Source organism: Mastigoproctus giganteus, chromosome 10 (genome assembly GCF_048544385.1).
Source record: "Mastigoproctus giganteus isolate SK-2022 chromosome 10, ASM4854438v1, whole genome shotgun sequence".
Lineage (NCBI taxonomy): Eukaryota > Metazoa > Arthropoda > Arachnida > Uropygi > Thelyphonidae > Mastigoproctus > Mastigoproctus giganteus.
This window is the reverse complement of record NC_143584.1, coordinates 69,390,418-69,405,236: the sequence shown is the minus strand read 5'-3', so window position 1 is coordinate 69,405,236 and position 14,819 is coordinate 69,390,418. Positions and strand designations below refer to the sequence as shown.

General features: G+C 39.5%; 1 protein-coding gene across 1 annotated transcript in view; it reads left to right on the top strand.

Annotated features, from left to right (window-relative positions):
* Positions 1–14,819, top strand: part of LOC150079073 (retinoblastoma-like protein 1) — a 753,431-nt gene that overhangs the window by 334,914 nt on the left and 403,698 nt on the right. Inside the window, exon 9 of the mRNA XM_090383691.1 lies at positions 4,988–5,157. Coding sequence (XP_090239817.1) covers positions 4,988–5,157 — 170 coding nt within the window. The remainder of the gene's footprint in view (positions 1–4,987; positions 5,158–14,819) is intronic.

Sequence of the window (14,819 nt, the reverse complement as noted above, 5' to 3'; positions counted from 1 at the left end):
GGGATCTCTGTATTGCCTGCTGATGTTGCTCCATTCGGTTTATCTGTTTTCATTGAGATCACGGTGAACAGCAAGAACTGCATATAAATGGGCGCTTAATCTTTTTAGTGATTTTGCATTTGGATGAGTATGGGCTACATGACCCACATAAATTTGCTTGGACATTATTAAGGTTATGGTTTATGGTTTGTTTTGCAAAAGAAAATGCTGCATAAAATTCAGCATTTTGCAAATACTGCATTTTATGTCCGTGCTACATGAACATAAAATGCAGCATTGTGGCCTTCATTTTGCCTGTTTTTGCCATATTCAAGTGGCTAAGCAGCACCACAGTGTTGTTTTTTTTTTAAATTCTTCTAGATCCGTATATTTAACTGAAAGCAGTGGAGAAGCTTTAGGCAAAGCTTAAGCTTTGCGGGGAGGTCACTGCCGCACCTCCGCCTTACTATTGTCTGCAAGGCTCGCAACCCTGGCATAGCTGGGGCATTCCCACTACGTGAATATAGTCCTTTATTAACACAATTTTTGAAAAACCATCATTAAAGATTTTACCTGATACCCTTGACACAAAGGATGGCGATTAACACTGTAAGAAGGGTACAGTACGTCCTCAAGATAAGTAAACTTTCAGCACTGTTGGTGACCTGGATCGTTCCAAAACTATGTGGATTACGGAGTACTGAACATGCTTGGCACATACACACACACAAGTGTAGTGAAGAGAGCAAGTTAACAAGTTAAAATGCAAATAATTCATATTTATAAATAAAACAAATATGAAAACAAGTCTCTACGTATAGCATTTAAATTAAGTTCCACAAAATGACTAGTGTTTTCTTTGGAAAGGTTCAGAACACCCTGCATTCAACATAACGAAACATTTTTTCCAACAGTTTCAATGTTAAGTGGCAGCCATGTTGTCTGCTTAAAGTATCCATAGGTAAACAACAATGTTATTAGACCTAACGCTATTTTAACAGTTTTAGAATCGAAATAAACAGGGCAACCAAACAGTAAAAACACAAAATCTAGACTATTCAGAGTCATCCACTGTTCATGCTTAATAAAAAGGCAGTTTTGATCCAAGGGACGTTTAAAATTATGGTAACCCAAGACTTCTGTCAGACAGATGCACTTCTGTTGCCATTAGTAAGACTCAGTCTGTTCCAGCAATCAACTACCTGCTGGCTAAAGGCAAATTTCGGCACATCTATTCTACAATTGTCCTCAATTTGAATCTATGCCCCTCAGATTCGTAATCTGAACAAGAGGAAGAATCCCATCAGCATTGAGCTTGCTCAACCCGTTCAAGCCCTTATACACTTCAATCAGATCACCACCAGGTGCCAGGCTCTGCAATTTGCAGAACTTAAGCCTTTCTAGGTAAGAGCACACCTTTGTTCCCAACACCAATCTTGTTGCCCTTTATACTCATTCTAGCAACTCTATATCCTTCCTAAAATGAGGCCTTCATACCTGTACATAGTACTCAAGGTGTGGCCTGACCATTGCCTTGTATAATGGGATAATTACCTCCTTGTCCCTGCTAGTAAAATTCCTATACAGGATGGCCTCGATTAACGCGATTAATTTCTTCCTGCGAGCGCATCGCGCAAAATGGAAATGTGTTAATCGAATATAATAATTAATAGGAAAAATTATAATCGGTCCTTCACCTTCTGGAATGTCCATTAAAGAATTTTAAAAATACCTTTTAAATAACTTTTTAACTGTATACAATGTAAAAGATAATGAAAATAATTATACAATTAAATGTTCATTGCATAAAGCAGCCGGTTCCCAAACTGTGCGCCGTGGAATATTTTAAATTTTTGAGGGAAACACAGTGATACTCGACATCTGTCGGACACCGTGCGAACTACTAGCTCGAGGTACTTCACAGTTTGAACATTTCTTAGTTGTTTGGACCTAACTACTAAAGGGAACTGTTAGGTATTTCTTTTGGTCTGTGTGCGCCATGAAAAAATTACTGAGACACTAAGGGTGCCGAGAAAGTTTTGGAATCTCTGACATAAAATACGCAATGAAGAAATGACTGTTGCGGAAATATTTGAACAGTGTTGGCTTTCTCTTTTCATCAATCAGTTTCCGATAGCCGGCAGCAATCTTCTCTGGGCCCTGGCGAAATAAATATCGCAGAGAACCTCAAACCTTTTGTTTGAGGTTCTGTTCGATTTGAAAGATTTCATCTAGTTCTTTTACCGTTATCTCCTTTGCGGTAACATTTTCATCGGGCTCATTTAAAAATTTGAATTTTTAAATACAAGTCTGCATTGACTTTATTAGCAGGATTGTCTCCCGCTAATAACATGTCTTCTTCTGATGCTAATAACAAGTAATGTCTTCTTCCAATGGTTGATGGAACACACCGAGGCAGGCAGCAGGCAAGCATTTGTTTATTGCCTGTCCAACGTGCGGTAAGCTTAACCCGTAATTCAAATATTTTTCAACTATCACATAAAAAAAAAAAAAAAAAAAAAAAAAAAAAGATCATGTCAACTGGAAATTTGCATCGTGTAAAGTGAAAAGTGGCATATTTTTCAAATAGCGGTAACTGAAAAACACGTTAATCGAACTCGCGTTATGCAAGGGCTGGCTGTATATCATTGACAAAACTTCATGACCTGCTTTGGTACCATCTGCACTGCTCAGTGAACTTCATATCTGACTGCACAATTACCCCCAGTCTTTTTCACTCTCCACCTCCCTCAGTGTAGTACCACAGCTGGTATGTTTCTCTTAGGTTTCTGCTACCCATATGCAGTACTTTTCATTTGTCAATGTTAAACTTCAGTTGCCACTTCTCAACCCATTTGCCAAACTTGTTTAGATCCTGTTGCAGTAGCATAATCTTTTACTGTCGTTAACAATGCTGGCAACCTTTGTATCATCTGAAAACTTGGACAATAAGCCTGATACACCTTCATCAATATCATTGACGAATACACAAAAACAACAATGAGCAAATCACCGAACCCTGGGGAACTCCGCTAATAACATTAGTCCACAGAGAGCAGTGTCCATTGATTACCACTCTTGTCTCCCACTCAACCATCTCTTCATCCATTGTAGCAATTTGTCTTTAATGCCATACCACTCCAATTTGTATAGCAGTCTTCCATGTGCAGCAGTATCAAAAGCTTTTCTGAAATCCAAGATTATGATTTCAAAATTATTTTTTGGATCCAGTTCCTTTGTTACCACATAGTATCGAATCAAATTGGTCAGACAAGACCTCCCTTTAACAAACCCATGCTGTGTCTTAATTGTTATTGCAGTCTTGTCTAGATGATCCTGCAATGTTTCCTTAACCTGTGACTCCATTATTTTCCCCTGAACACAAGTGAAACTAACAGGTTACTTGTGTGGCGCCTCTGTAGCCAGGTGGGCAGGAGCACCCGGTCTAATCAAGAAGCACACGCTTCTTGATTAGACCGGGGCTCGACCCGTGACCACTAAATACGGGGTATGCGGAAAGGTCAAGGAATGATCACCGCATATCTCCGGAGCAATGTGGCCTTAGTTGCTAATGCTCCTAAAAACCAAAACCAAACAACAGGTTACTTGTGTCACCTTTTGAATCCCCTTTGTGAATTTGGGATACATTTGCACACCTGCAGTCCATGGAGACCCCCCCCCCAAGTCCAAGGAAGCTTTCATAATTATGGCTAAGGGGTTGCACTTGCTTTGCTGCCTCCTTTAACCTAACTGGATAGATCCCATCCACCCCAGGTGCTTTCCTTATGTTTAATTTCAACAATTTCTCGTCCACTTTCCTGTCAGTTATTACAAAATCAGTTAGCTCCCTGTTAGGGTTTGATTAACATCTGGCATTCCCCTACTTCAGTAACTCTTCGTGTGAATGTAGATGCAAAATACTCATTCAATTTATCAGCTACCTGAGTAGAATCATCAATAGTCGAGCAATCTATGTTAAGTGAACCAGTCTGATTCATCCGTTTTCTTCTAGAATTTGCATAAGTAAAGAACTCTTTGCTGTTTTTCTTTGCATTCTTTGCCAAAGATTTCTTGTAATCTGCCTTTGCCGGTCTAACCTTGTTTGTGAATTAATTAGACTAGCTTAGATCTGCTATAGGCTTCTGTGTCACCTGATAATTTATATACAATCATTGCATTTTCCTTCTCTGCCACAAGCCTCATTAATTCATCTGCCATCCATGTAGGCCTAAACAGATTTTACAGATAACTTTTACAGATTATAGAGATGTCTTTTGTGCCAAATATTCTTTCATTTGGACACAACTTTGGCGAGATCAACCGAGCAATAAACACTGTAGGGGAGAAAAAAAAAAAAAAAACTATGTTTATGGCATTCTATTTCACGTAAAATCAGAGGGGAAGAAGTTATATTGACAAGACTGCTTCTTGGGCATACCTTCCCATGTAAGTATATGCTTCTAGGAAAAGATCCTCTGCTCTATTCTTTCTGTCAAATACAAGTCGCAGTAAGGTACATTCTGATTGATTGTCCATATTATTGAGCCATTTGTACCATGTCCTTCTGATCATTAGGAAACTTGTAAGCTCCTCTGACTCCCTTCCATATACTTGGTGACAAAGCAGTCCTGAGTGAACTCTATGTATATTAAACATCTTAAAATAATAAATACAACTTGATATTATATCCATAATTCATTAAAACGAATATATTGACTGACAGACATTTTGGCGATTGTTGCCCTTGTGTTGTTAAATTCATATAACAACAACTCGGTCATGCAATGACGAAAATGCCATGTCTTTCTCCCTTTATTCGTTTAAATTTTCTTGGTTATTCCTCTGTTAGTTTTTTATTGGTAGTTTTATTGTGTGTGTGTAAAATGGATAAATTGCCAAATCTGTGGTACTTTACTGTCTTGTATAGTTACTTCTTTTGAGTGATTTTTTTTTTTTTTTTTCACTGTCTATTATAGTATTCCTCTTTAATTTATGTTGCTTTTCATAGACCAGATCTCTTGCACCAGCTACACCATTGACAGGAAGAAAATATCTCAAAGATAAGGAAACTGCTTATGTAACTCCTGTTTCAACTGCCACTCAAAGTGTAATTCATCTACAGTCAATCCTTAAAGGTTATAAAACTTCTCCTAGTGATAATCTTCTAGAAATTTTCAAGTAAGCGAATACTTTTTTAATTTAATTTAAGTAAAACTACAAAACAATTTACAATTATTCAACATTGATTTATTATTATATAATTGATGTAATTGTTTCCTATAATTTTTTATCTGCCTTTTCTTATTATTATTGTTGCTCTTATATTATTTCTCCCTGATTTGGGGTTCCCCCTCATGATGGGTATTACTACCAAGTATACAGAGTGGTTGCTGTTATGTCTAGTGTCGAGGAACTCTCTGACTATCCTACTAGTGTTCAGGATTGCGACTTTCTGAAGTTTCTTGTACGCGTTCGCTGGGAGACCTATTGCTGATAGGCAGTTATATAGGGTCTTTGGCACCATACCTGTGGTTGACACGATAATCGGGATGGTCGTTACTTGTTGCATATGCCACATCTCTTTGATCTCCTGTCTTAGGTTCGTGTACTTCCTGATTTTTTCGCATGGGCTTTCTGCAGGTTTCCAATGTTGGGTACCACTACGTCAATCAGATAGCATCCTTTTCCTTCTTGTCCACGAGGGTTATGTCCGGTCTGTTGTTCGGGATTGTCCTATCCGTTATTGTGGCGTGGTCCCAGTACAGCTGCTGGGTTTGGGTCTCTAGTAATGCTTGGGGTTTGTACTTGTAGTAGGGTACACTTCCTTCGACCAGCTGGTATTTCCTTGCTAGCTTCTGATACATTATCCTGGCTACCTGATCGTGTCTATGATTGTACGCAGTCTGTGTGATGATCACCTTGCATCCCGCAATGATGTGTTGGATCGTTTCTGAGGCCAGGTGGCATCATCGACATGTGTCATCGGACACTCCCGGGTTCCTTAGCCATGTATTTTCTATAGTTCCTGGTGTTGATTACCTAGTCTTGGATGGCGAGCATGAATCCTTCAGTTTTGGGGAAGAGTGTCCCGCTTGTGCATTGGAAGCAACTTTATCTACGTGATCTTGATGGAGATCACTGTAGTGTCTGCCATGGAGTGTCTTCTCTGCCCTCTTTTTAGCTTCATTTGTACCTCCTGGTTGGGTGGGGACTCCACACTTAGGTTGGGTGGAGTATACATTTGTCTGTCTTCCTTATGGACTGGTGGAGTGCTGCTGTGTGTTTCTGGAAGTAATCCTTCAGGTTAACTATCACTGTTTTCTCTTGCTCTATCAGGCCCCTTCCTCCCTCTTTCCGAGCTATCGTTAGTCTCTCCACTGCTGGCTTCGGGTGGTGTTGCGGCTCTTGGTCATCATTGTCCTTGTCTTTCACATGATATCTTCTAGCTCAGTGTTAGTCCAATATATGACCTTGAAGGTGTATGATAGTACTGGAGCTGCATAGGTGTTTATGGGTTTAACTGTGTTCCCTCCATTCAATTTTGCTTTAAGCAGGCTTCTGAGTCTCTTATGATATTTTTCAGTCAGGCACTTCTTGATTTCCTTGTGCTCTAACTGCTGAGCCTGCATCATCCCTAGGTATTTGTACATCTCTCCTTCTGTCATAGCTTCGATCTCTTTACCTGTTAGCAGCTGGTAGTTTCAGCCAACTAATTTTCCCTGGTGCAGTGTGTGGGTGTTACATTTGTCTCGAGTCTCTAGACCAAATTCCATCCTGATATCCTTGCTGAATTCTTCGGTGATCCGGAGTAGTTGCTGGAGTTGCTTCTCGGTTGCTGCATAGAGCTTGGTGTCATCCATGTACATCAGGTGGGTGAGGTGGGTGTACAGGTTCTTTCTTCCTTCTTTGAGATTATATCCATACTTGCTGCCGTTAAGTATGGTGGATAACAGGTTGAGTGCTAGATTGAACTACAGTGTGCTCAGAGCAGCTCCCTGAAAGATTCCTGTTCTAATGGGGATTGGTCTGGTTGTGATGTTCTCGACCTTAATGGTAGTACTCCATTTCGCCATTGTTTCTCCCAGGAAGTTTGTCACTATCGGATTGACCTTGTAGATCTTCATCGTCTCTATTAGCCAGCTATGAGGTACGGAGTCGAAGGCCTTGCGGTAATCGATGTAAGCCATGTATAGGTTGTGGTGCTTCTTGTAGGCTTGCTCCGTAACTGAAGCATCTATGGTTAATTGCTCCTTGCATCATTTGCTCCTCCGTTTGCATCCTTTCTGCTCTTATTATTTCTTACTATTTCAACTGACTTATTATTTCAACCCTACATATATATATATATATATATATATATATTTCAATAAAAAATGTCATGAGTTAGGCCAGAATGTGCATGTTTCTGTAATTCTACTGCCCAGGTATGATAAGAGGAGCAATAGCAATATTCTGAAAGCCTTACTAATTAAATCGAGACTTGAGGGATTCAAGGTTTTTGGGGTTAGAGATTTTTATGAATGTGGTCTGCTCTTGTAGGTAGAAGGAATCTGTTTTCTGTAGATGAGATGCACTTGAACAGAGGTAGTGCAAGGATTTTTGCCAGTATCACTCAGCTGCCATTAAGCATGATTCCAGCCAAAGTTCATGCTAGTTAAACAAGCTTAAATAACTTTGATGGGTGTGTCAAAGTAGTTTGTGTAATGTCACCAATCACTAGGAACTCTTTGGTTCCCTCTACTTTCTCCACTCTAATTTTCTAATAGTGTAGTAATTTTGTTTATTTATTTAATGTTCAAAGCTCCATTTGAAACCAAATGAAGCTTTAATATTTAAAAAGCTCCATTTGGTTTAAATTTTTCTGTTACACAGACCCAGTTGATTTAGATTCTGAGGCTTTTTCAGTTAATATCAAACAGCTTGTTCCTTTACCTACAAAATACTAGACAGTCTCAACCACACACACAAACATTTGATCTTTTTATCACCAACAACCTGGCCATTAGGACTAAGTGATTTGAGTGATCAAGTGATTCTTCTATGGTTAGTAGTTCTTCTCATACTGAGGACCTTTCTGTTTAATGTGTTTATGGAAAATATCTGGTTCACATAAGATCCTAAAATAGTCACCTAAGTAGAAAGGAAAGAAATCTCTCTTTATTTCTTCTTTCTTTATATCAAAACTAAGTCTACTACCTACTAAAGCTGATTGCCCATGTAGTTGCACTTCTGCCTCCACCGGGCAAGTTTTGGTAACCTTTTTAAGGAAAGCAACTCTTCCAGGGTGAAAGAAATGGAGTGGATTCCAGAAATCAACCAGTCAATACTATGGACTTGATCTGAGCTGGTGAAAAACCTGATGACAATGACCCAGACACAGTCAAAAGTTAAAATAACTTATGAATATCTAAATCCATAATCATTGTTTCTAATATTAGATTTGACAAATGTGGTGCAAGAGATTTTACCAGTACCACTGAGGATAAGGATTCAGTGGAAACTGTTAGTTAGGGTATATAGAGTAAGTTTTGTGTTTATATGAGGATATGAATCAAAGTAACATTGGTGCACATCTCAAGGACTCTTGTTTGTTGCCACAACAGCTTATGTTGGTAAGATGTTCAGAGAGCAGTGAGATTTCAAATCAGACAAAGCTCATTCTAATGAAATCACCTTCAATAACTCAAGCAGTGTGTCATTGGATTGACCATGGGCTAGTTGTCTCCAACATTAAATCAGAAGTGGGTAGAATGGGCATTTGATGATCCAGTGGCTTAGATCTCGCGATCTCTTAGTGGAGTGGAAATGACAAATTATAGCCAATATGAAAACCACTTAAAATCAAATTCTTCGTTGCAGGCAAATTGGCAACATGTGACCCCTCCCTCCCAAATACCACTCATAACATTTCAAAAGATGTTATACTGATTCTTCTTTTAGCATTAGCATTAGTAGAGACATATAATGCAAGAAAGCAAGCTTGTGCAGCACCAGCCAAAAAAAAAAAAAAAAACACGCTCCCATTTCACCCCTCCGTTTATTGGAAATACCTGTCCAGCTCAGCCTTAAATTTATTTAGGATATCAACTTTCCCAACAAAGGATGGAAGTCTTTTCCAACTACCCACTGGCTAAAGGCAAATTTCCACACATCTATCCTACATCTATCTTTCCTCAATTTGAATTTATGCCCTCTCAAGCAATTATTCTGAGCAAGAGGAAGAATCCCATCAGCATTGAGCATACTCAAACCATTAAGGCCTTGTACACCTCAATCAGATCACCGCACAGGTGCCTAGTTTCCGCTCACTGCAATTTGCAGAACTTAAGCCTCTCTTGGTAAGAGGATCTCTTCATTCCCTTCACCAATCTTGTTGCCCTTCTCTGTACACGCTCAAGCAAATCTACATCCTTCCTAAAATGATGAGGCCTCCAGACCTGTACGCGGTACTCAAGGCCTGGCCTGACCATTGCCTTATACACAGGGACAATCACCTCCTTTTCCCTGCTAGCAAAATTCCTATATATCATTGACAAAACCACATGACCTGCCCTGGCAGCCTGTCGGCATTGGTCAGAAAACTTCATATCTGACTGCACAATTACTCCCAGGTCTTTTTCATTTTCTGCCACTTTAAGTGTAGTACCACACAGTTGGTACGTTTCTCTGGGATTACTTCTACCCATATGCAGTACTTTGCATTGGTCGAGGTTAAAGCTTAGCCCATCTGCCCAAATTTTCTAGATCCTGTTGCAGTAGCACACTGCCATTACTGTCATTAAAAACCCTGCCAACCTTTGTATCATCTGCAAACTTCAACACTACAAAATCATTATCAATATCATTGATAATGATATTGATTAACCGAACTCTGTGTGACTCCACTAATAACATTAGTCCACGAAGAGCAGCACCCATTAATTACCACCCTCTGTCTTCTCACACTCAACCATCCTTTTATACATTGTAGCAACTTATCCTTAATACCATACTGCTCCAATTTGCACAATAGTCTTCCATGCGCAACAGTGTCAAAAGCTTTCCTGAAATCCAAATATATATCAAAATTATTTTTTGCATCCAGTTCCTTTGTAACCACATCATAATATCCTATCAAATTTGTCAGACAAGACTTTCCCTTAACAAACCCATGCTGTGTCTGAATTATTGCTGCAGACCAGGCGTCTCCGTAGCCAGGTGGGAAGGAGCAGCAGTGCGTAGCACACGCTTCTTGATTAGACCGGGGTTCGAGCCCATCACCACCAAATACGGAGTATGCGGAAAGGTCAAGAAATGACCACCGCATATCCCGGAGCAATATGGCCTTAGTTGCTAATGCTCCTAAAAACCAAATAACGAACGAGCTGCAGACCAGTGACTCCATTATTTTACCCTGAACAGAAGTTAAACTAACTGGTCTGTAATTACTCGTGTCATCCTTCGATCCCCCTTTGTGAATTGGGGATACATTTGCACATCTCCAGTCCATGGGGACCTCCCCTGAGTCCAAGGATGCTCTCATAATTATGGCTAAGGGTTTGCTTAGTTGCTTTGCCACCTCCTTTAATATAACTGGATACATCCCATCCACCCCAGATGCCTTTCTTATGTTTAACTTCAACAATTTCTCCTCCACTTTGCTCTCAGTTATTACAAAATCATTAAGCACCCTGCTACAATTTGATAACCTTCTGCCATTTTCAAACCTTAATAACTCCTCATGTGTGAATGTAGATGCAAAATACTCATTCAGTTTGTTTTGTTATCTGAGCAGGATCATCAACAGTCGAACCATCGATATCAAGTAGACTAATCAAATTCATCCCCTTCCTTTTAGAGTTTATATAAGTAAAGAAATCCTTGCTGTTTTTCTTATCATCTTTTGCCAAAGATTTAAAACATCTTCTTCACCCTTTCGACATACAATAAAAGTCTTTTTGTCTTTTTGTGTGCGCGTGCGCGTGTGTGTGTGTGTGTGTGTGTGTGTGTGTGTGTAGTAGTGCATCAGTTATCCGGAATAATTAATGTTAGCCTAAGGTGAAATAGGTAAAATAAAAAATCAAACGTATGGTAAAATTATATAAATTCTGTTATTATGTACTAAGGTAACAGAAAAAGATTTTAAATAGCGTGAAAAAATGCGAGTTTATTTAATTAAAAAAAAATTAATAACAATAATTTATACCAAAAAATTTGCACATTTTAATTTCTCGTGACCTTCACATTTCCTTGTGTTTAAAAATAATTTTCATAATATGCATATGAAAATTATTTTTAAATTAGTTTTTTTAAAAAAAGTTTATATATGAAAATTTGTTTAAAGAATTTCTATACAGAAAGTATAGATATGTATACACATTATACATATTTACACTTACTGTATATAAACTCAATTGCCAGTTTATTAGATACACTGCCATAATCCCCTCCATGAATAAAAATCATAGGAATCACCCACTACAAGGCTATATAGAGTAGTAAGTGAAATATCAATGGATGTATTTGTGGGTGCAGTTCATTGAGGAAAATGGTCAGCAGCATCACCTAAATGATTTTGTGCTATTTGTGCCAGTATCACATACATTGCTGCCATGATAGGTGTTCATGCTCAATAGCATCTAGAGCAGTGTTTTCTAGTTGGTGTTACTATAGCATTACCCATGCATTCTGTTACATGTTCCACTAAAAATTAGCATGTATCTACATTTCAATATTTTTTATGCACTTTGAAATAAAAAATATATATGTACTTGATATCTATGCTAAAAACTTCTTTTTTTATATATATACTGAAAGTGAACAAATGATATAGTATATTTCATTTGTTCACTTTCAGGTCCTTGAGGTTGTCACAGACATTCTCTTAGATATGCCAGACAAGCTGTTCTTGCTACCTGGGAGTCTAAAACGCTGATGGAACTGATATTCGGGTGACACTCAAGTCAAAGTGGACCCAATTTCGGTGAAGTCCGGACGGTCTATGACAGCCAAATCTTCTGCTTGCACATTCACGATGGTGGGACTGTTAGTAATCCTGGGAATAACCTTCATGCACTAGTACATGGTGGGTGACCACCCAGGTGTGAACCAACGTAAGCAGGGGTCGAGGTGTGGCGTCCACACCACATGGAGGAACGCTGCCCCTCTATGTTACCAGGCAGTACTAGGTGGTAGATGACTCTCATCAACTGGTGAAATACCACCACTTTGCTTATTGGAGGCTTGAAGTGGTGGAACCCATGTTTAGTCTCTAGAGCTAAGTTCCGGCCAACCCTTCCCTATCTCTTCCATCATGCAGTATGATTGATGAATTTTGAGGTTATGATGAATGTCGTGGCGAGATCCAATATTCCTTACATTTCGAGGGTACAGCTCTAAAACGGTGTTCGCAGGCCGGCCGCTAGTTAGTACACCGGACTGAACCTATTGGTAACTCTCGAGGAAGCTTCCGGATCAGCTAGTGTATAATCTTGCTACCTCTACTCTGCCAGATAGTGACTGGAGGGAGTCCGAGTAGTGTGTATGCGGGGAGCATTGTCGAGGCCACGTTATGTCAAGGATCTGGGTATATTCTTACCACATGTACGCCATATCCAAAAATTTCATTACTTCATACAGCATGTCCCACCCACTTTTTCTTACTATTGAATAGACCATGAATTGTCAAACTAATAGAGAAAGCTTATCTGCGAAAAGATCTAAACCTCCCAAGGACTTCGTAATTCATTTCACAAATATACGTGGTCTCAATTCTAATCTCAACGATGTCCATTTCCACTTGCAGTCTTCCAAACCCCATGTACTTTTTCTGACTGAATCTCAGTTATCAGTTGATTCAACTACTGCTCATCTCAGATGTCCAAATTATTTGCTGTATGATTCCTTTCGCCTCAAAGGTGGTACGTGTGCATATGTCCGTTCTGATATTCCCTGTCAAAGACTTGGCAATTTGGAATCTCCTCTCTTTGATCTACTCTGGCTTAAAATCTCTCTACCTCATTGTGTAAAATTCATCTGTTGTCTCTACCGTTCTCCCAACTCCACTTGGAGCTCTTTGACTTCCTCTCTTTGCAACTTGACTTTCTCCAGTCCAACTTTCCTAACAGTGAGGTAATTTTCCTTGGTGATTTTAACGTTCACAACTCCAGCTGGCTTCCGTTTTCTAGTCACACCGACCCAGCAGGTCGAGATGCTAAGGCTTTTGCAATTACTAATGACCTAGCACAGATTGTTCATTTACCTACAAGAATACCGGACAATCCTAATCATACAGCCAATACGCTTGATCTTTTTCTCACAAACAACCCTTCTAAGTACAAGGTTGAAGTGAGAGGTCCTTTAGGCACTTCAGATCACAACTTGGTGATTGTCTCTTCTCCAATGGAACCTTTATCTCATGGCTATTCCGAACCTCGTATTGTTTGGCATTACAAGAATGCAAAATGGGATGACCTGCGAGACTTCTTTTCTTCTTTTCCTTGGTCTGATTACTGTTTCAAAACTTCTGATGTCAACGTTTGCTCAGATCGTGTCAGTGAAATTATTCTTGCAGGAATGGAATCCTTTATCCCACACTCCACTTTAAAATCTTGTCCTTTATCTAAACCTTGGTTTTCCAATAAATGTGCTAAGGCTGTCCAAGAGAAGAACGTTGCATATCGTAATTGGCTTGTTTCTAATTCTTCAGTTTCATTTTCTGCCTACACCAAAGCTCGCAACAATTGTAAAGCAGTTATTAATCAGTCCAAACTAGAGTTTGAACAGGCTAAGAGTAGAAAACTTGCTTCTTGCCCTAATGGTAGCCGAGCATTCTGGTCTCTTGCCAAAGCTATTGGCCGCAACTTTTGCCCATCTCTGCTCCCACCTCTGTCCAAACCAGATGGTTCTGTTGTCACTTCAGCCAAGGATAAAGCTGACCTGCTAGCATCCCATTTTTATTCTAGCTCATGTATTAATGATCTTGGTAAAACACCTCCCACCATTCCTAACACGCTCCATTCAATGCCTCCTGTGGTCTTCCGTCAAAAGGATATCAGAAGGATTTTGATGAATCTTGATGCTAAGAAAGCTCCAGGTCCTGATGGTATTTCTCCACTTGTTCTCAAAACCTGTGCTCCCGAACTTACTCCTATTCTTTGCCGCCTTTTTTCACTTTCTTATTCCAAAGGTGTTTTTCCTTCTGCGTGGAAATTTGCTCATATCCAGCCAGTTTCTAAAAAGGGTGACAAATCCCATCCAATTATCGTCCCATTGCAATTACTTCTACTCTTTCTAAAGTAATGGAGAAATCAATTAACCGCCAACTCTTAAACTACCTAGAAACCTTCCATCTGATCAACGATCGCCAGTATGGATTCCGTCAGTGTCAATCCACTGGTGATATTCTGGCTTATGTTACCCATTTATGGACTAATTCAATGGAAAGGTTCGGTGAAACACAAGTAGTTGCTCTTGACATCTCAAAGGCTTTTGATCGTGTTTGGCATAAAGGTCTTCTAAACAAGCTTCCATCTTATGGTTTGCCAACTGTTTTTAGTAATTGGTTATCCAGTTTTCTCTCTGATCGTTCACTGAGGGTGATGGTAGATGGCTCTCTGTCTTCTAACTTCCCCACTAATGCCGGTGTCCCCCAAGGTTCAATTCTTTTCCCCACTCTTTTCCTCTTGTATATCAATGACCTTCTTCCATTGACTGGAAATCCTATCCATAGTTTTGCCGATGATAGCACATTGCATTCAACTTTCCATTTTGAGAAACCTTGTCCAGCTCAATCAGCTTGAAGTTCTCGAAAATCTGCTGCCAATTCCTTAAATGCCGATCTTCAGGTAATTCTCCAGTGG